At 37.8% G+C, this 21,939-nt stretch overlaps 1 protein-coding gene across 8 annotated transcripts in view; it reads right to left on the bottom strand.

The window, feature by feature from the left end:
- SSBP2 (single stranded DNA binding protein 2) overlaps positions 1 to 21,939 on the bottom strand; it is a 189,867-nt gene that overhangs the window by 111,632 nt on the left and 56,296 nt on the right. For all 8 annotated transcript variants that reach the window (XM_044446623.1, XM_044446621.1, XM_044446627.1 and 5 more), the window contains exons 2-4: positions 12,197 to 12,269; positions 8,746 to 8,807; positions 7,011 to 7,095 (exon numbers count right to left, since the gene is read on the bottom strand). In XM_044446623.1, coding sequence (XP_044302558.1) covers positions 7,011 to 7,095; positions 8,746 to 8,807; positions 12,197 to 12,269 — 220 coding nt within the window. The remainder of the gene's footprint in view (positions 1 to 7,010; positions 7,096 to 8,745; positions 8,808 to 12,196; positions 12,270 to 21,939) is intronic.

Here is a 21,939-nt window from a genome sequence, read left to right on the forward strand (position 1 = left end):
CTTCCTTCTCTTTCTCCTCCTATATTTTTATTTACTTAAGTTATACTGATAATTTTAATCTTATATTTGTAAACCAATGTATTTTTTGTACTTTGTATTTAATGGTAATTTATTATGTGCTATTGCATTTCATTGTATTTTATCGTGTTGTAAGCCGCCCCGAGGTTTCGGCAAGGGGCGGCATAGAAATGTTATAATAATAATAATAATAATAATAATAATAATAATAATAAAGAAAATGTATATGACTTCAAGATAAGGTAAAACTACTAAAAAAATGTGCACACACAAAATAGAAGATTTGCCTTAGAAATTAACCAATGCTATGTGAATCTTTCAGATTTGCTAAAATACGTCAGCTTTTTGTGGTCCTGGGTGATCTATACAGTGATCATGGTCATGTACATGCATCTACAGACAATCTGCATGGCTTCTGACAGTGTATAGATCTCAATTCAAATCTCTGACCTCAATCCCCAACAGCTGGAAATAAACAAGTTCCATATGCATGCATAACTTCTTACTTGAGAATTCTGGGTTAAAATCCTCATTCTTTCACATAGCTAACCAGGTAATCATGGGCAAGTTAGAGTGGCCAAACTAGTTAATGAGATGTCAATTTCTGTCTAGGTAGGACCATTTGAGATTCACTTTACTAAATTATTGACATAAAAGAAATCCTCAAACATGGGAAACTAGATTTCATGGTCACTCATTCTAACCTAGCCTTCTGACTGACATGCTAGTCTTCAGTATGCAGGAAACTCCCCCGCCCTAGCCCTGCACAAGCATTCTATCATGCAGGACTCATGTCTTCAAATTTCTTCTTTTTGTCTCATGCTTTCTAGGTTCTGACTCTGTAGGCAGGAATGTGTCTATTATAGTCTTTGAATGGTTTGCATGACAAGATAAGGCATGATGACCATCACTGCTTGAATTCTGAAAAAAAGGGCAGCTGGCCAATACTGCAGTGCTCTCAGACCAAGCAATGGTGGGTTGCAACTGTGTGAACCAACTCAATGATCAGGATTACACAGATCATCTAGGCATGGAGGATTGCAGTGTGTGTCAGCAGCCATTCTCAATATTCATTCTTTTACAGGGCATTGCCAGGATTTGCTGTGTTGTGAACCCAGACAACAGTGGGTGTTTGAGGATTCAACAACCCTCAAATAATCAAAGATCTCTTGTAGGGTTGTGAACAAATCCTCCCAGGTTAGCCAACATGACAACATCATGGCAACACCCTGCCAACAGTTGAATATTCAAAATGGCCATCATCAGACACCATAACCCACCACTTAAGGCATGGTGGTCTATGGTTATCATACCATTCATTCATTCCATTTCTACACTGCCAAAGCTTCCAGTACTACTCACAAAGTTTGTATTTGTTAGACAAATACAAATGTGGTGGATTCCACAATGAAATTATCAGGAGACAACAATTATTTTTTGGATACTACTAAAGGTGGGGTTATTGCAACTAGTGTTTTTTAATTGAAATGAACCAAAAAGTCTGGAAAACCATAGTGGTTTGTGTTAATAATGCCAAATGTTATATGGGCAAATAGTTACATGAAGGGAAAACGTCTTTCACTGTTTGATACTAATATGGGAACTCTTTCTGTTTCTTCAGTAAGATATAACAAAGGAAGCTGGTGCAATTCAAAAAACCTCTGAACAATATTAAATGGAAAACTGCTGAGCAACTAGAACAAAGAATATTGACAACACTGTTTAGGTCCCAAAAGAGTACATTTAGAAACCAAGTAACTGGAAATGAATGCTGAACTAATTCCACGGTTCATCGAACATATGCAATAATATGTTGATTCTAGTAGAGTTACAGGCAATGAATCTGAATGCCTGGCAGGTCAGGATTAAAAATTAAAGCAGAGGTCTTACAGTGTCAGAAGTGGAAGCTGTGTTCCGAAAAAGAAGTAAACATCAGTGTCCCTCATATGCATGGTTCCACATTTTAGCTATAAGTAACAAAAATTACAGATTTAAAAAAAACTGGAGCACATTACAAATCTTATTTTTCTGTAACATTCCATTATGGCTAGTAAAAGCAGAGGAACTTGCAGGAACCTCTCTTCTTTTTTACGAGAACCCTGAGATATAAAGACTGGTGCAAATTAAAAGGATTCTGTGATTATTACTGATGAGCAGAACAGAATGCATCTCAGTCCTTCAACAAAAAATCCACTTTTGGTTATCTGAAGTAAATGTCCAATATTCAATAACATGCAACTAAATATCACATTATTATAAAACTCACATTGCTCCAGAGTTACTTTATAAGTTCAAAACTTGGTAAAAAAAACATAATTATGTATGCTTTTACATAAAGCAGTAAAAATGGATTCCAGAGAAGGAAAGGTGGGGAATTCTCTTGAGGAAAAATAGGGACAGAATAGAACTCACACGTTCTAATTTTATACTAATGTGAAAAAAACATTCCTAGAATGAAAGTCTTGAAGAAGAAACTATGTAATTTTGCAATAAATTAAGGACTGTCCTGTGATGGCAAACAACTAACTTATCATGGATGTTCATGTCATTCAAGTCCTGTCAGTTTCATATATCATCCACAGAAGTAGCTCTGCTTTCAAGTAGGAGACACTACATCTGTAATTCTTCAGTTTATGAAATTTGAACCTTTGAATTTGAATTCTTTAAATATAAAGTATATGATTAGTTTTCAGAGATCAGCTATGCCCAGACCTGGAACTTGGAATTTCCTCAGAGGCTGAGCAAGAAGAAATCACAGCAGACTTCTTGCACTCTGAATGACCCTGGGAAATTTCCATACCCAGACATGGCAGTCACAGGACACAGTTATGCCAATCATTTGTATTCCAGACCGAATCTCAGATCCCTTCTTTATACTCTAGGAATGTAAAAACAGAGGAGTTTGCATTCCAGGAAGGAGCTTCTGGATTGCAAGTGAAGTGCCCAGCTAATCCTAACCTTTAACTTCCCTTAATTTGGGAAGAGGGAAAGCACATGAAAGGGTGGAGTCTTCAGCCACTAAGAAGTTTGCACCTTATCATTGTTGATGTAACAACTTCCTGAGAGCTACAAACATCAGTGCAAAGCCTGCTTGAACTGGGCAAACAAATAATGATGATTATGTGGAACACTAACCGCCCAATATCTTGGTGCAGATTCTCTCTCTCTCTCTCTCTCTCTCTCTCTCTCTCTCTCTCTCTCTCTCTCTCTCTCTCACACACACACACACACACACACACACACACACACGCGGGGGGGGCGCAGGCATACTAAACAGAATTGGCTCACATGTAGTCCAACTTATTGAAATAGAAAGATTACTTGTAAAAGGATGCAGCTTGTTTCAGGAACATACTGACTTACTTTTATCAAATATAATCATATTTTTCTATATTTAATGCTAATATCTGAGTAGGTGCAGATTTTTAATTTCCCATGATTAACACTATTATATAATAAATGTAACAGCGGGTAATTTATTCAGGACGTTCACACTGACATCATATGAAGAAATGAGTTTTTAAAAAAACCCAGAAAGTAAGGAAGTATCAAATGCACAAATATATGAAAGGTGCACCCAGTGAACCACAGGTAAGAATATGAATGACAGTTTTAGAATACTCCTGTACTGGATAAAATAAACCCCAGCATGTATATGCCAACTGGTGAATCTAACAACCTAACACACTCTTTTAAATTATTAGTATTAATACAGAAAGTTACCTTATAAACAAGATGTCATCAAGTGAACATCCAGAATAAACAATTTCTCCAAACCTTAGGCATAATCCTTCAAGCCCCACTGATACCAAGGGTAAAAATGAATTAAGTACATCCTTAACTATCCAACATTGGCATGTTTAAGTGTATTGCTTTCCATTTTTCTTTCATTGAGAAAATGTAGTGGTTTTTCCCAACAGCAGTTCAATTTTCTTTTTCATCTAGATTCCCTGAAAAATACAGCAAACAAACCTTTAATCTAAATTATAAAACTGCTTCATTATTGCAATTGGTCCATTTTGCTACATTGCCCCATTTCATTAAATGAAACAACCCACAATTCTTGACAAACTGTTAAAAATGTAAAGAAGGGTCAACTAACACATTTTCATTGTCTTGGGAAAAATATCAAAAGTTAAACAAATTTTCATATGCTCTATTCCTATTTTACATTAGATGTTGTAATTTTATAAACTAGTGCATCTTCTAAAGTACTAAAAATAAAAACAAAAAGATCTAATCCACTTTGAATTAAAATTCCATAAACGTTCATGGAATTTTTTTCCTTTTTTCTATTGTAGGCAACCAGCTCAAAACTGCAAAATATATATTGTTAAGACAATTACAAAATATGCTTTAGCAAACAGTTTATACAAATTCTGCATTAATTTATCACTCACATTTGAAATGACTATACAAGATCACAGAAATTGTTCTGCCAATGATACAGAACAAGTGACATTAGTGTCTCACCCAATTAACAACAATCCTAACAGCAGCCAGTACATTTTGTGTTGAGGTATAGGATTTAATCCCACACTGCACCTCTCTTCCATGGTGTGTTATAGATGATCGATCAGTGGAGAGTCAAATCTATCACTTCCCTTGAAAAATATAATACTGGGGTATACAAAATTCCTATAAAACAGTACCAAGCAATAAGCCAAGAAATATAATATCAACACAGTAATCACTAAGGATTAGGTTGCCACAGAGTGCTCTAAACTCACCATATTGTTATAGGCAAACTGTTATCACAAGCATGGCAGAGACATTGCTTGTTCTTTTTGTTTGTATAGCTGGGTTACAGAAGTCAGATTAATGCTTAGGCAAGATCTATTTGTCTTAAGAAGCCTCAGAATATAAAAAGAAAGGACGGAGCCCTTTAAAAGAAGCAATTTGTATTTTACTGTACAGTTTAACTGGATAGTTCATATGAGCCTAACTCATATGCTGTGAAAATGGCAGTGGCTGAATGGTTACTTCTGCACTCCCGTACATCTTCTCAAACTGTAATTTATAAAGTTTGTCAGCTAGATTACTGCAGAAGACTCCAATCCTTTCTCTTCTATAAACTCACTCTGTTTTGTATAAAACTCTGTTTTATATAAACTTCGTACTGCCTAGGAAAGGTGGCACACAGATTAGAGATTTCTCATTAATATGCACAAGATTGCATCACTCAATGATATGTTAGCACATGTTTGACTGGAACTAAGAAGTCAACAACGATTCATATTTTAATTTTTTTCCTAGATATTTTCCACCTAAGAAAAGTGTAGATCTAAATGCAATAGGACGCTGAATGCTGTAACAGAGAAACATGCAGCATATATAGCTTCTGGGTTTCTGCTGGCACCAGGACAGCCATTTGTTATTTTCTAACAATATAATAAGTTTTCAGCACAAACTCTTCATTATTTGATTATAAGTCAGAATTAATGCTATTTACTTATTCCAGCACTTGTTATGCTACTAAATATAAAGATTTCTATATAGTCTGCCAGGTACATTCATGAGAGCAAACGTTAGCAAATTCCATTCCTTCCAGTTAGGAAGTTCCCAATATATTCTTATTACTTACATGGACCTGGAAATTCCTCTAAGAAGGCTTTTAAAAGTGCTTAACTTTGGCTAGATTGTGTCTACATATCGTTGCAAGTTAGAAAGAATTTAGTAATTAAAATCAGGCTCATAAATAGGGAAACAAACCAATCCTGGAATAGTAGAGCATAATGCAAGCTGACTAGTTCTATCATATATGTTCTCAATACCAATAGCCTTAAATTCAATTCTTTTTTTTACTTTTTGTATTTAAAGACAGCAAAGTGTCTTAGTAAGCATTCAAGTAGAATATGGAAACCACATAATGTATCACAGCTCAGTACTCCCAACATAGCTGAGGGTAGACCCAAACAACCTGTCACAGCCTTTTCAAGAAAACATGGATTCTTTTTTCCAAGACAGCCAACTGTAGACCCCTTCAGAAGATAATACCATGCAATTAGCATTAATATAGGATGGCCAGGGGAAATCACAGAGATAACACAGTATGGGGAAATTAGCTGTATAAATGGTGCTGTATTTCACACATTTAACCAACTCTTTTACTCCAAGTTTTACTGTGTAACCAAATATGTGAAATCAGTATTTAGACTTTCCACAGAGTATCACTACTGAAACCACTTTCAGTAACATAACTGCCATTTTAAGGATGAACGTAATTACAACCATTCCTATCAATCACACACAGAAATTATCATTTTTCTTTAACAATGTGTTAGAGAACACCACTAAGCCTAACAAATAGCCATCTCCCAACTGACTTTTACTAAAACCAGGCGACATTATTGAGAATTTCTTGTACTGAAGTCCTCTTAACTGACGCAAGTTGTGCAAAGTTGTTTCCCCGCCCCAGTTTCTATTAGTCTGAATGCCAGTTACTATTAATTTATTAAACTTGTATTCCACACTACTAGTCCCATAAGACTCTTTATCAGTTTCATATCTCTATCTATCAGCTTCCAATCAATTTCTAAACACTTACATAAGTAGGCTGATGGTTTTTTACTCTATTGCCTTTGGCTTGGTTATCCCAAACTATTGTTTCTTGTTAGTCAGTCAACAATAGTGGTAGATAATTATTTATAGACTTAAACAAGTCTGTTCCTCCTTATATTTCCTCTCCTTCTCCACATCCTGCTTCCCACTCTTTACTAATGCCACACATATTCAATCTAGGAAAATATGACCTCTATGGCCTTATCTACAGGGCTGTTACCTTGAAGTCTCTTAAGGATGAACCCTTGCTAACCCACATAAAGTGAACTCTTTCACTGAATACAAGGTTAATGTTAGTTTCCTTTCCACTATTTATCACAGGATTGTAAGAACTTGGCAGCAGGAACCTTTTCTGAACACTGGAAAAGTACCAAGTGCTTAGCTAGTACTACCTGTGAACAAAGCCAACAGACAATAAGCATAAAACTTACATAGTCATGAAAGGCTTTAGCTTCACTTGAATGTTCACATGTTTCACGTCTTTCTGGAGCTGCACAGTAGAGATCCCAAAATACACTAAAGATGAAAAAAGGACATTGTAACTTTCAATTTATGTTGACTTCCAGTGTATGATCCCTAAACTATTACTATGGTAATCACAACACCAATTACCATCCTTCATCCTTTAAAAAAAAAGTGTGCACTTTTGCATTACAGACTGTTAAGAGTTATGCAAATATAAGAGCAATGAAAGTTAGTTTTTTACTTCAAATATTAAAGACCACCTACCTATTTTGTTGTGCTATATGAAGAATCTAAGTTTTATGTCATATCATTTAAACAAAGATTCAATAATTGTTGAGACTGATACAAATCTAAACACAACCAAAGTTTAATTCTGTTAAAAGGAGCCATTCTAAAAGCAAATTCCAACCTTTGCTGTTTAACACTGTTTAAATGGGCAATGCATGTCTAAAAACAGCATCAGGAAGCGCTTGAAATAGTTTGAAAAGCTAATGAACAATTTTACAGCCTCAGATTCCAGGATGCAATATTTATTCTCCCATATAAGGCACACAAAATGACAAGAGACCAGTAGTGGCATGGATATAAACGGATGGAACCTTGGGTTATTAAAAAAAAAAAAGTAGAGATCTATGCAAATTAAGTGCACATCTTAAAAATACATATGGTTTTAAAGCCTCTCTTAGGCAAAAACAAAAGCCAACTTCAAAACAAACAAGTAAGTGTTTAGGTCAAGCCCCTACTAAATGGCCAGTTTCATAATAATTTGGACATGCCCTCAACTTCAGAGTCCAGATTATACAGTTGCGATCATAGGTGTTCTAACACATACACTGTGCTCCTGCATATGGCTTCCTAATTTACATCAATGGCAACTGTCCCAGGGAAAGACTGTATACACAGCCCCCACTTCCCCATGCTGAAGTTAGTGCTACGTTCCTGTGCACAATGAAGTCCTTGTATGTTGGTATACTCATCTACAACTAGTGAAATGGGCTATTTGTTTTGTTTTTTGTTTAACATGAAATAAAAATACATTGAATCTGAGAATCTATTGGCATGCTTTTCCTGTAGAACCTAAAATGGACACTAGTTCCTTTTTTCAGTATTTTCTAGCTCTGTGGGTGAAAACCTAGAGAGAAATATACCTTAGGTTGTATCCAGTGTTTGCTGCCTGCCAGCAGTATGGAAACCATTGGCAAAATGAATTTCTCCTACCTTCCAGCTATCACCCAACTCCCTACCTGCCTTAGTGGGTTGGGAAACCCACTGGGGCAGAATTGGGAGGTGAGGAAGCAGAGAACAAGGAGACATCTGCTAACATAATGTTGTATTTATTCACATATATGGAAAACTTTAATATCAGCTCTTCCTAAAAAGAAATCAAAGAAATTAAAAATCTGCTTTCATTAGAAAACCAGTTTCAATTCACCTTTAAATCTTGTCTAAATCCTTTTTTATTAAAGTGGCAACAGAATCCAGTTACATTTGACAAAAAACAAATAATGTACAGCAGAGGTGGGTAACTGGTGGCAGTCCAGATGTTTTAGCTTGTAATTCCAATGATTCCTCATCATTGCTACACTGGTTAGGGCTGATGGACTTTAGAGGCTACATATACCCCCCTCAATATACTGAGTTAACAGTTTATTAAAAACACAACAAAACACAATTTAATCTTTGTACAGATGAAACACTTACCACCACCAGGAATGTAAGAATCCTGGAGGTTCGCCCAATGTGATGTTTTTTTCCCATCTTATCTAAAACAAGCAAAAATAGTGATTAAACTTTTTTCATATAGGCCAATTTTTTTTTAATTCCCCCCGTGCCAACATAGAATTCATGACATATTTAAACATTTCTTGTGGCTGCTACTACTTAAGTTAATCTGAATCACAAAGACATAGGAAGAGCTCTCCTGGATCAGACCAAAAGAATCATCTAGTCCAGCAGTGTCTTGCTAAGAGTAGCATAGCAGCTGTCCTCTCCTGTGTATTCTCAGCATCAGAGAGATACTGCCTCTAAACATGGAAACTTTCCTTAGCCAGGGTAGATACACACTTATTCATTCCTTAAAATTATCCTTTAAAAAATCCAGGGTCCATCATGACATCATACAGCAGTGGATTCCATAGGATAATTATAGTGCTATAATGCTACTGCATTGCATTGATACCTTACTTGTGGGTTTTCCACAGGCATCTTGGTCACTGTAGGAGGACTAGAGATGCCTTTCTTATGCACTGTAAAAAGAAGTCTTTGGTTTTGCCTGATTTGTACTTCTTAGATTCTAGAATAAGGAGAAAACGCCTCAAAAATCTCTACCTATTGTCTTCATTCCATACTGGGTGCAGTTCTTTACTGGCTGGAGAATGCTGGTAAATAAAGGACATTTTTCAAACAGAAATTGGCCTGGGGCATTAAAACTTGAACTGAAATCTAAATCTCAGCCAAGCTCCCAAATTAATCAGCAAGGCCATCTTCCTTCTTACTGTGCCAAAAGTTGATTAAAGAGTTGGCTCTCTTCTGTCTTGAAGCCAAATCATCTATTTTGTCTTTTTAGCAAAAAGCTCCATGTGCAAAAGTTAAAGCACCAAACTAAAATCAATGCCATTCTGTGTCCTTTAATCCCAAGGCCGATTTAAGAAATTTTGCTGTTTGAAGTGGAAGACAAGATGGTGCTACCCCTATCTCCAGAAGTTGAATGGACTATCAGGTGAATGTTCAAGCACAGGCAACATGTCAGTGTTTACCATTACTCCTGAAAGCAGCAGGTGTGCCTTCTTGGAGGGTCTAGGGCCACACGCCACATACAGCTTTGTCCTCCAACATCTTTCCATCACTTCTGCCCTTCAGTTCTGCTGCCTGAAGTTCTGTCTAGCAGTAGGGCCAGCCTAACATGTTACTTTCACAGTACTAGTGAGTTTGGGGCTTATTTCTCTATTGAACTCATTTTGGCTGTGTACTGTAACATTCTGTATTCTATCCCATTATATAAAATGAAAATATTAAAGACACGGCCTAACTTTTAACTCATAAAAATATCATGTCTCCACCATTATCCTCAAAAACACTTCTATATATTTTTATAACAATAGCATTTAACCAATCAATATAAAGATTACTAACCAGTTGATAGCCTTAGCTACTATGGAGAGTCTTCTGAGATTCTACTAAAAGGTATGAAGACAGACACCAACAAAAGCTCTGCCATTTTCAACTACCAGTAATATTAGTTCTTCTAGGAAGAAGAGTAAATTTAGAGACATCAAACTTTGACCTGATTCACATATGACACTAACCCACTGTTTATGTAACCCATAGTTTATTGCCCTACCTCAGCTTAGTCTTACAAACGAACAGATGGTTTGTTCTTGCTTGTCTGGGTTGTTTATTTCTTTCCTCCTTCATCCACTCCTTCCTTATATCTCAAATGCCTTTACAATACTAAAGTACTGACATACGAAGAGACCTTTTTTGTTTTGCTTTTTACCACTCTTGCTTGCCTCTTCTGTAGCTTTATATTATGGCAACATGTCTACAACATGATTCTAGGTTTACACAAAATGCTAACCCATGATTTAAACAACCCAGAGTTCACAGCTCAACAACAAATTTCTTTCCAGGTTGCTCACGCTTAACAAACTATATTTTTTAGGCACAGCTGGGTTTGCACATCACAACACAGAATTAAACAATTATGGATTTAAAAAGCATTGGTTAGTGTTATATATGAACCAGGTAAATAGGCTTGTTTGTTTAAGAAGGATGGTCAAAAGGGAAAAATACACATATAATTAAATGGACAACATTACACCAGTATAGAATTACATAACTATAGAACCTAACATGTTGATACCTGTGCATTTGGTTTTCATGGATTTTATGAACTTTTACAGATATACCAAAGCTATCTACCTGACAGTCATTCATCTCAACACTGAAAGGACTATGTTACTAAGCAAGGAGTTGAAGATAACTCTGGGGTTTCACCTCCATATATTTTGCATGTGATTAAAGAATGCCTGGATTATTCTTTGTTGTTTGCCTTCAATCAAAGAATTTACCTAGTCAGTGTTGTTTGGTGGCCTAGCTATGCCCCATAGCCTGGTTTCAGTAATGCATACTTTGGTAATCTCTAAACCAAATATTGCAATGCCCTCTATATGGAGCTGCCCTTAGTGACAGTTTGGAAGTTGCAACTTGATCAAAAAGCAACAGCCAGACTAATAACTGGGACCAAATGGCCCAAACATGTAACTTCAGTTTGGGCCCTCTTGTCTTGGATGCCTATATGCTTCTGAACCCAATACAGGGTGCTAGTTTGAACCTATGAAGTCCTACATGGCTTGGAACCACAATACCTGATATAACAGCCCTTCTAACTGCAAAGTAACTGGACATTACACTCAACATCTGAGGCATCTTCTGAATGCCACCTCCAAGGGAAGCTCAGATGGTTCGCAACAAGGAGGGCCTTCTCTGTGGTGGACCTCAAATAGTGGAATGATATCCCTACTGAGGTCCACCTGGCACCAACTTTACCATCTTTTCAGTGCCACATTAAGACTGCCTCTTTACTGAGGCATCTCCCAAGTCAAAATAGCACATGGGGAGGGGTATTGCCTGCTCTTTTTTAGCAGTATGAACTGGTTTTAGCTGTTTAGTTGCAAAATGTGATTTAAATGTTGAATGTAATTTTAGGGTGTTTCATTATTGTTCTACCTGGTATTACATTTTATTGTATGTATTACTGTTGTTCTCCACCCAGTCAGCTTTGGCTTCTGGGGAGTATATTAATTAATTAATTAATTAATTAATTAATCAAATCAATTATGTGGCAAGTAAAATATGCCTCCAGGAAACCTGACATTGATTCAATGCCAAGTAAAGAGGCATGGTGCACAGTTAAACAAAAATAATGTTGTGGATGCTGAATGTGTGTGATTTCCCCCTTTTCCTCCAAGTAAATGGAAACTAAGAGGAGTGCATATCAATGATAGGGATACACTGAGGTGGTGCAAGTAGAACAAGTAGTGGTTATTAATCTCCCAAATTACAATTTGTAAGACTAAGCTAACTACTTTTCATTATCTGTAAATCTGACAATCTTGCATTGTGCAACTTATAAAAACGATAGGGAACATACCTCTGACAAAAATGTCTGCGCAGATTTCTGTGCTCCTACATGGAGCAAATATTCATATACATATAGTGCTAACCTGGAAACAGAAAAAAATCAGTATTGAAACAATATTCTAATTACCTAATCATACCAAAATGTATAGACTGAAGCATGCAAACTAAAATGCACTAAAAGAGTAAATTCTTCATTTAAATTCTCAATTGTGGACAAAAAAATTACAGCAAAGCTAAAAATGTTACTATTAAAAAAACTGAGTCTGTCAATATTTTGTTCTCCTGGACACATGCCCAGTTGGATAACAGTTCAGCTACTATTAATCTATATTTATCCCCACAAGCTATGCTTACAGTAAACAATACAACATCTCTATAATTATAGTAGTGCTGAGCATTGTTAAACAAAATCCCTAAACAAGAATCTTCTGAATTCTTAGCATTTTTCAGTGTCTGTGTTTCTACTTGTAACAAGAAGAACCCAGAATTATTCAAAAGTAAACAACCCTTGCACTAAGGAAACTAATTCCAGTCAACACTGCAGTTTTGTTGAATAATGGTGGGAGCCACGACAAAAAGAAGGGCAAACCTTTGGACAAGGGCAAATTATTTTGCGAATATTTCTATATCAGGGTTCCCCATTAGAAAAGACAGTACTAAACTAGTTGGGCCAAAAATCTGACTCAGTGGCTTATGGTTTATTACAGACACAAGTGATACCATGTAAATGATATTACTCCTAGTTTGGTCTAATCCAGTTTTCCCAGAATTTAGGAAAGTATGGCTTTTAAAAGCCATAGTTAGTTAAGCCAAGATATCAAACCAAGTTCCTGATGTGTTATCATGGAATAACTACCTTGCAAAAACCATAGTTGTCCATGTTCCTACAAAATAAGAAACTGTGGCTTACAAGGAATCACAAATAAAAGATTTAAAATATCCCCTCACATATGAGGAGGAAGGGGGAATTCATGACACCAAAGTGCATATCAGCTCAAGCTCAAATCAACATAGTTTGTTTTACTGAAATATGCTAGTATAAAGGTAACTAGATGTGGTAATTGCATTTACACAGAAATCCTATGAATTCTATTCATGAATTTATGCCCAAGTATGCCATTTTAGACATGCAGATTAATGAAAATAATGATTTAATATTTTCCATTTGAATACATTTGCACACTATTAAGACAGAGAACATACACTTTTTCAATAGTTATACAAAGCCTGATCAACCTACAGACTTACAGAAGACCATGCATATGAACAGGTGTACTATATTTCTCCCCTTGCATGATTCATGCTTTTTTAACAGTTGTATGACAGAAATAATTCAACAAGTGAATCATTTCCCAATCTGGAAATAATACTATACCTGTTGAATTTCTGCTTCTCATGGAACTGTTAAGAGAATAATTCTACTCTGTCTTGAAAATCAACCTATAATCCTTAAGAACCATTGTTGTTGCTTAGCAAAGTCGCGTCCGACCCATTACTACCCCATGGACAACATTCCTCCATGCTCTCCTGTCCTCCACCATCCCCTGGAGTCTACCGAAGTTTACACTGAGAACCATAGGATTGCTAAAACAAAATAAGTCTTTCAATTCAGAGACAGTTGAATTTCCAACTGAGTTTCCAACCTTGAAAGGGAAACTCAGCAATCTGACCCTGATTAACTATAGCAAGTGCAAATTTAGCATCAGCTACATTCCCGAAGCTGAAAAACCAGCCTCTGAGAAGGAGAAAAGGGGGTGTACAGGTGAGTGGGGAACAGAAGAAACCAGAAAGGACAAGATTCAATTCATTCTGAGTCTCCTCCAGCCTCCTTTCCTCCTCCAAGGCATCCTCAGTAAATGGCCAGAAAGTACATCTAGCAAAAATACAATGACCAGAAGATTAAGGAGGCATATGGTGGTGCTCCGATCCCATTAGCTTCAGCCCAACAAGGTATAGAAATCTCAGAAGCCTCCATGTTTGGGTCCTTCTGAGCAGTGTGGACACAGTTCAAAGAATTGTGCCCTAAGAGACATATAGACCCTGACAGAAAAAAAATGTGTCTGTTCCATTTATCTATACATGAGTAGGAAATTACATGGCAAAATATAATTATATGCTGAGTAGGAGTTAGGTATTTAGAACTTGGCTATAAGAAAAACAACATTAAATATTGAAAACTATCTTCACTGGCTCCAGTTCACAAACATTCACTGGTTAAACTCTGAAAGGTCGATTGATCAAAGTCATAAAAAGAGAGTGCATCGCCACAGCATGAACAGGATTGAGACTAGAAACGCATTTCGTGTTTCAATAGGCTTCAATGGTCTGCATGCAGAGAAGTACAAGAGAAATTGTTAGATTATTAGAAATTTCATACTATTTTCTATCAGAACATTCATACGGGAATGAAGCCCTAATCCTTAGGAGGAAAAAGCCATGACACAGATAACTTCCTTCTATATAGCCACTTTATTCCTGCCCTTTCATGGTATGATACAAAAGGGAACTGGGATCATTTTAGATGTGAACATCTTTCCTAAGTAGTATGATACTTATCCTTATTCACAACGTCTTGGCAAGGATCAAAGGAATTGGCTCTTTCCTTAACATGGTGACTCGTATAACTTGCCATTCAGTGAAGTCACTCATAGTGGTATTCTGAGTCAATGCAGAAGCTAATATAGATAATATGGCTAAAAGTGAATTAAAAACCATGCACACAGAGAGAACCTAGGAACAAGAATAGAACTTTTAACTTGTCTTTTTAACTTTTTTAACTGCCAAGATTGCCTTGAACATGAATTAAATAAGAAATGAATGAATGAATAAGACATACTCAAAAATAATAGTGAGACAGTTTCGGTTTTCAGACATAAAGTGTCACAAGGTGAATAAAATAAGGGATTTCCTTGGATGCATACTATATAATTAAAAAGGTATTAAAAAGAAAGTTTTTTCCCCTGCTAATTCCTCTAGCAGTCAGAGGAACCTGGGTCAAAAGCTACCTGTAGTGTGTGTGTGCCGGGGGGGGGGGGGGGTCAAAAAAATTTGGTCAAAAAATGTTAAGGAAATTTTCTTTCTTGTGATTTTTTTAAATGGTCCATGTTACAGACTGTACAGTATAATATACCAGACTATGCATAAGAAATGAGATACAAACTAGAGCTGGTAAACTTACAACTCAAGTAAAGGAAACATTAAATATATACAAAATTAAAATTTTCTAGTGTGGAGTAAGAATAAAGAAGTGATTTAAAATTAACCTAATCCAAGTATAGATATATAAAGTAAAAACTACTAATGAATTACACCATCTTATCCTATGACATTTTGTAACAACTTCTCCAGTTCATAGTGTCAGTGAATCCTGGTTTCGCAGCCTGTGAAAATGTATGCTCAGATCCACAAGGGGTCAGACCTCTATGTTATGAACCTCAGAAGTTTTATTGGTGAGAGCACCCAGGGAACCTCTCTGCAGAGACAAACAGCACTGTCTGATAGAGGAATGCCCATGGACTACAAGTTTCCAAAACATATACAGAGTGTTTTATAGGTTTCTAGTCACATACACAGAACAGGGCAGGTAATGAGGAAAGAATAGGTACGTATCAACAGATAATATATTCATGAACAAAACAATATGAATAAACTGCAGAGAGGACATGACATAATAATACAGTAAATATCAGTAATTAACACAGTATTGATATGGCTAACAGGGAAGTACAAGAGCTGTAACAGGTTTTGGGTGTGGTTATTGACATGCAAGAGAACTAGTCAGAGCTGTTTGCTGTAGTCCAGCAGATTAACAGAATAAAAGTCTCACTCAGTGTAGTGAAATGAGGAAGCTAACATTGTAAGAAGCTTAACTTTGCAACCAAATGTTAACAGCCACCTTAGGTGAGACCAGAGTCTCAGTCTCTTAAAGGGACAGATGAATAATAAAGCTTCCGGGGGGAAAAGGAGCCTGGTTGAGAATTCTGGTTCTTTCTAGGCAAGAGGAGCAGGGACACTGCAGGTTTCATGTAATATCACAAAGAGACATATAAGCAACCTTTCTCTATAAAGATTTATTTGGATTTCCCCAACAGCAGCAAAGCACTTCACCTGTCACAATATATCCATATTAAACACATTCTGTTACAAGTTCTTTCTACAAACTAACATCTTCTCTAAGTCATCATCTGTTAGCCATTCCACCTTTCAGTGATTCAGGTCAATTTCATGAATGAAAATGACACTTTCTTTCCAGTAGTAACACAGATGTAGTTTGCTGTAGTCTGTCAAAGAAGAAAACTAGTTTTTCTACCTATACAACTACTGAAATCTTGCTTAGTGTGTTTCTTCTTGCCTATTTCAGCTTTTAATTTTGTCCTCACCGAACAGTGAAACACGTTTTCATGCAGCAGGTATGTTGGTGTTGCTCACCAACTAAAATACTACAACCCAAAATTATTTTCAAAGACTGATATATGGCATAAGATGCTGAACAGGCAAAATTCTGTAAACACTATTAGCTAAAAGCCACAAAGAACAACATACACACCTAAGCCTCTGAATGCAGAAAGAGAATGTGGGGTGAAAACTATCTCTCAGTGAAGGATATTGTTATGTGCTCCAAGCCAAGACTGGAAAAAATAGATACCAGTGTGTTCCTAATGCAGCATAAATCATTTTAGCAATAATGCCACAAATTAAATTTGAACGGAAATCAATAGAATCAAATAAAGAAAAAAGATAGAATAAATAGAATAGCTCTATTTTTCTAGAAAACTCCTGGGAAATGCAATCTGCTTCTTTGGAGAATGCTCATATCAGTGAGCATCCATCAGCATCCAGATGTATGTAACTGGTAGTTTGTCTACATTAGTGATAAGGGCCCAAGGATCATCAGTGGTACACAATGCATTCTCAAGTAGTCCTCATGACTAAGATTAAAATAAGAGGAAAATAGAGAAAGTAGTCCTGGAGGAAGCAATAATGAATGAAAAAGCTATCGCTTTCTACACTGCAAAAACACGAAAAGTGCATGATTGTGGATATTTATTTCTGTGGTGACATCAGTAGATTAATACTATGTGAGTCATTTTAAATGGTGACTATTTCCTATCAGGGTGGGGTGATTTTGTGTTTCCAAACATGTGTTAGCTTTTGCTGAGAGATCTTTTACCTGGCTCCAGCTTTCCCCTCTTCATCAGACTTAAGATCTTTTAACCTATTTTTTAATATTCTCTTGAGATGTGAGAGAATCAGCTGCCCATGAATTAGTTGCCCATAAGCTGAAACATCACCCGCCCCTTCCCTCCCCTCCCTCTCAGAAACATCCTGACTCTACAAGGTGGCTCCTGCTGCTTGAGGACTAAATGGTGGGGATGTCAAACACTTCTGAACAGGCCTACTCACTTTGCCTGTTGTATCCTTACAGGGTCAAGGAATTCCCCTTCAGTCTTCTCCCCACCCAGTTCCAAATCGTCTCCTTTTCCAAGGCAGGCTGGTTCTCATGCTTTATCTGAGTATCTTCACTTGATAAACTTGACATTGCAAAGACATCTGCCACACTCTGTCCTCCATCTCTTCCTCAGAACTGGATGAACCTAAGATTGTAACATGCAAGAGCCCCCTCTGTACAGCTTTCCTTGTTTCTGGCACGCATTATTTTGACAAATAAGTTTTATCTTCTAAGACCCATGCGCATGTGCTTTTAGACTCTCACTCACTACAGTCAAGATCAATACTACTAAAAACACACACTCCAATTTGTCCACATTCCTATATTTTTCCAAATTTCCTGAGATGTACTCCAGGGGAGAAACACTTATTAAAGTCTGGGTTGTTTTTTCTTTTGGAAGGTGAAATCATTGGAGACGTATGCCATCTTTAATATTTGGATGTGTTTTTAGCTATAAAATTGTCCATACTTGCAATGATGTGAAATGCAAAAATTTCTGCAGGAAGTATCTCTCACCGAATACTAGTCAGCTTTGGAGTCTTCCCAAAGACTCCACAGACACACAGAGCCCACATGTGTGATGCACAGAGACCACAAATAATAGCAAAGGATCTTTGTACTTCAGGACAGTTTGTGTCAAGTAAGTCTCAGATGTTAAAAATTTGGTATCAATAACTATGACTTAAGTTCACAAGGGGATCAACAACTGGCAATTCTCCAGTTGCCAACCATTTCTCTGAAACTAACTGAAGAACTGAAGGAAAGGATGTAGAAGATTTTATGAAGAAAATGGATACTTCTCCCCACCCCCCCACCCCCAACACACATGCACACACACACACACACACACTTTAACCAACCAACCCTTACAAAGTAAGGGGAAGGAACAGAGCCATCAGTTTTCCCATCTGGTCTTCACACTGCTCATGAACTGTGAATACTATCATAGGTTGCTTACAAAACAACAGCTGCAGGATGTTAGCTAGCAGAGCTAAGGTTTTGCAGTCATGGAAATGCTGCATGCTGCCCTTTGTCCACTTGATTGCTCAACTGCTGCCAGCAAGTCTGGCAGTCTCCCCTATTCTGCAATTGTCTACAGGTGACAGACTTGGGAAAGAATGGACAAGATGATTTGGGCATTTAAGGAACAGCATGCAGATCTCAGTGGAAGGTACAATGGTAGGTCCATGTCTGGCAAAAAGGAAGAACCTCCCTTTATTATGGTTATGACTTTATGTTTAAAGAAGTCATGGAAGAAAGTCTCAGTTTCTCACTGAAACGGGAACCTGGTTTACACAATCACTGCAACCTACCACCACTTATTAACAATGGTGGTTTGCAACACCAATGGGCCCTGAGATTGCCTATTCAAGCTGCTGCAGTTTCTCATGTTAACTGAGAAAGTGGCTTGTTTAGGTTGTTAATCACTTTACAGCCCTGTAAAGGCCATGGTTACTGGGTGGTTTGTTAGCCACTCCAACAAACCACCCTTGCTGATTTTGGTAATATAAGAAGCTGCGCCAAGTAGGAATGGGACAAATCTGGTTGGAATCTGTCCCTCCAAGCATTCACAGGCTTCCCTCTTGGGCTCAAGCTAATATTCCACAGAGAGCCAAGCCTAAAGGAAGATGATGAATGCTCACTAAATCCCAGTTGTGCAATTTGCAACCTTCTTCCATGACAGCAGCAGCAGCAGTCCAAAAACCTGGCTATAGTTAACATGGAAGAGAGATGCTGTGTGTATAGCAGTTGGTTGGGGGGATGAGGAAGTCCCAGAGGAACAGATTCCAAAAGGGTTCATCCCAACTCTAAATGTTGTTGTTAGTCGCGAAGTCATGTCCGACCCATCGTGACCCCATGGACAACATTCCTCCAGGCCTTCCTGTCCTCCACCATCTCCCAGAGTCCACTCAAGCTCAAACCAATTGCTTCAGTGACTCCATCTAGCCACCTCATCCTCTGCCGTCCCCTTCTTCTTTTGCCATCAACTGTTCCCAGCATTAGACTCTCCTCCAGGGAGTCCCTCCTTCTCATTAGGTGGCCAAAGTATTTGAGTTTCATCTTCAGGATCTGGCCTTCTAAAGAGCAGTCAGGGTTGATCTCCTCTAGGACTGACCAGTTTGATCGCCTTGCAGTCCAAGTGACTTGCAGGAGTCTCCGCCAGCACCACAATTCAAAGGCCTCAATCCTTTTGCGCTCAGCCTTCCTTATGGTCCAACTTTCACAGCCATACATTGCATCTGGGAAAGCCTTGACTATACACACTTTTGTTGGCAGGGTGATGTCTCTGCATTTTAGTATGCTGTCTACATTTGCCATAGTTTTCCTCCCCAGGAACAAGCGTCTTTTAATTTCTTGGCTGCAGTCCCCATCTGTGGTGATCTTGGAGCCCAGGAAAATAAAATCTGTCACTACCTCCATTTCTTCCCCATCTATTTCCAGGAAGTGAGAGGACCGGATGCCATTATCTTAGTTTTCTTAATGTTGAGTTTCAAGCCAACTTTTGCACTCTCCTCCTTCACCCGCATCAAGAGGCTCTTTAGTCCCTCTTCACTTTCTGCCATGAGAGTGGTATCATCTGCATACCTGAGGTTGTTGATATTTCTCCCAGCAATCTTAATTCCAACTGGTGATTCATCTAGCCCCGACTTTCTCATGATGTGCTCTGCATATAAGTTAAGTAGGCTGGGAGACAGTATACAGCCTTGCTGAACTCCTTTCTCAATTTTGAACCAATCTGTGGTTCCGTGTCCAGTTCTCACTGTTGCTTCTTGACCCGCATATAGGTTTCTCAAGAGACAAATAAGATGGTCCGGTACTCCCATCTCTTTAAGAACTTGCCACAATTTGTTGTGATCCACACAATCAAAGGCTTTAGCATAGTCAATGAAGTAGAAGTAGATGTTTTTCTGGAACTCCCTAGCTTTCTCCATGATCCAGCGTATGTTGGCAATTTGATCTCTAGTTCCTCTCCCTCTTCAAAATCCTGCCTGTACTTCTGATAGTTCTCAGTCCACATACTGCTGGAGCCTAGCTTGTGGAATTTTGAGCATAACTTTGCTAGCATGTGAAATGAGTGCAATGGTGCAGTAGTTTGAACATCCTTTGGCATTGCCCTTCTTTGGGATTGGAATGTAAACTGCGTTTTCCAAATTTGCTGGCATATTGAGTGTAGCACTTTTATTGCATCGTCTTTTAGGATTTTGAATAGCTCAACTGGAATACTGTTGCCTCCACTAGCTTTGTTGTTGCTCAGACTTCCTAAGGCCCATTTGACTTCACATTCCAGGGTGTCTGGCTCGAGGTCAGTGACCACCCCATCATGGTTATCAGGGACGTTAAGCTCTTTCTTGTATAGTTCTTCTGTGTAATCTTGCCACCTCTTAATCTCTTCTGCCTCTGTTAGGTCCCTGCCATTTTGGTCCTTTATCATGCCCATCTTTGCATGAAATGTTTCCTTCTTATCTCCAATTTTCTTGAAGAGATCTCTGGTCCTCCCTATTCTATTGTTTTCTTCTATTTCTTTGCACTGTTCATTTAAGAAGGCGTTCCTATCTCTTCTAGCTATTCTCTGGAATTCTGCATTCAGTTGGTTGTATCTTTCCCTTTCTCCCTTGCCTTTCGCTTCCGTTCTTTCCTCAGCTATTTGTAAAGCTTCCTCAGACAGCCATTTTGCTTTTTTGCATTTCTTTTTCTTTGGGATGGTTTTAGTTGCTGCCTCTTGTACCATGTTGCGAACCTCTGCCCATAGTTCTTCAGATCTAATTCCTTAAATCTATTTGTCACCTCTACTGTATATTCATCAGCGATATGATTTAGGTCATACCTGAGTGGCCTAGTGCTTTTCCCTACTTTCTTCAACTTAAGCCTAAATTTTGCAACCAGAAGCTCATGATCTAAGCCAGTCAGCTCCTGGTCTAGTTTTTACTGACTGTATAGAGCTTCTCCATCTTTGGATGCAGATCACATAGTCAGTCTGATTTCTGTGTTGACCGTCTGGTGATGTCCATGTGTAGAGTCGTCTCTTGGGTTGTTGGATAAGAGTGTTTGCTATGACCATCGTATTCTCTTGACAAAATTCTACCAGCCTGTGCCCTGCTTCATTTTGTACTCCAAGGCCAAACCTGCATGTTATTCCGGTTATCTTTTGGCTTCCTACTTTAGCATTCCAATCCCCCATGATGATAAGGACATCATTTTTTGGAGTTAATTCTAGAAGGTGCTGTAGGCCTTCATAGAACTGGTCAACTTCAGCCTCTTCAGCACCAGTGGTTGGGGCACAGACTTGGACTATTTTGATGTTG

This window comes from Varanus komodoensis, unplaced genomic scaffold (genome assembly GCF_004798865.1).
Source record: "Varanus komodoensis strain SLA01 unplaced genomic scaffold, ASM479886v1 scaffold5, whole genome shotgun sequence".
In the NCBI taxonomy this organism is placed as follows: domain Eukaryota; kingdom Metazoa; phylum Chordata; class Lepidosauria; order Squamata; family Varanidae; genus Varanus; species Varanus komodoensis.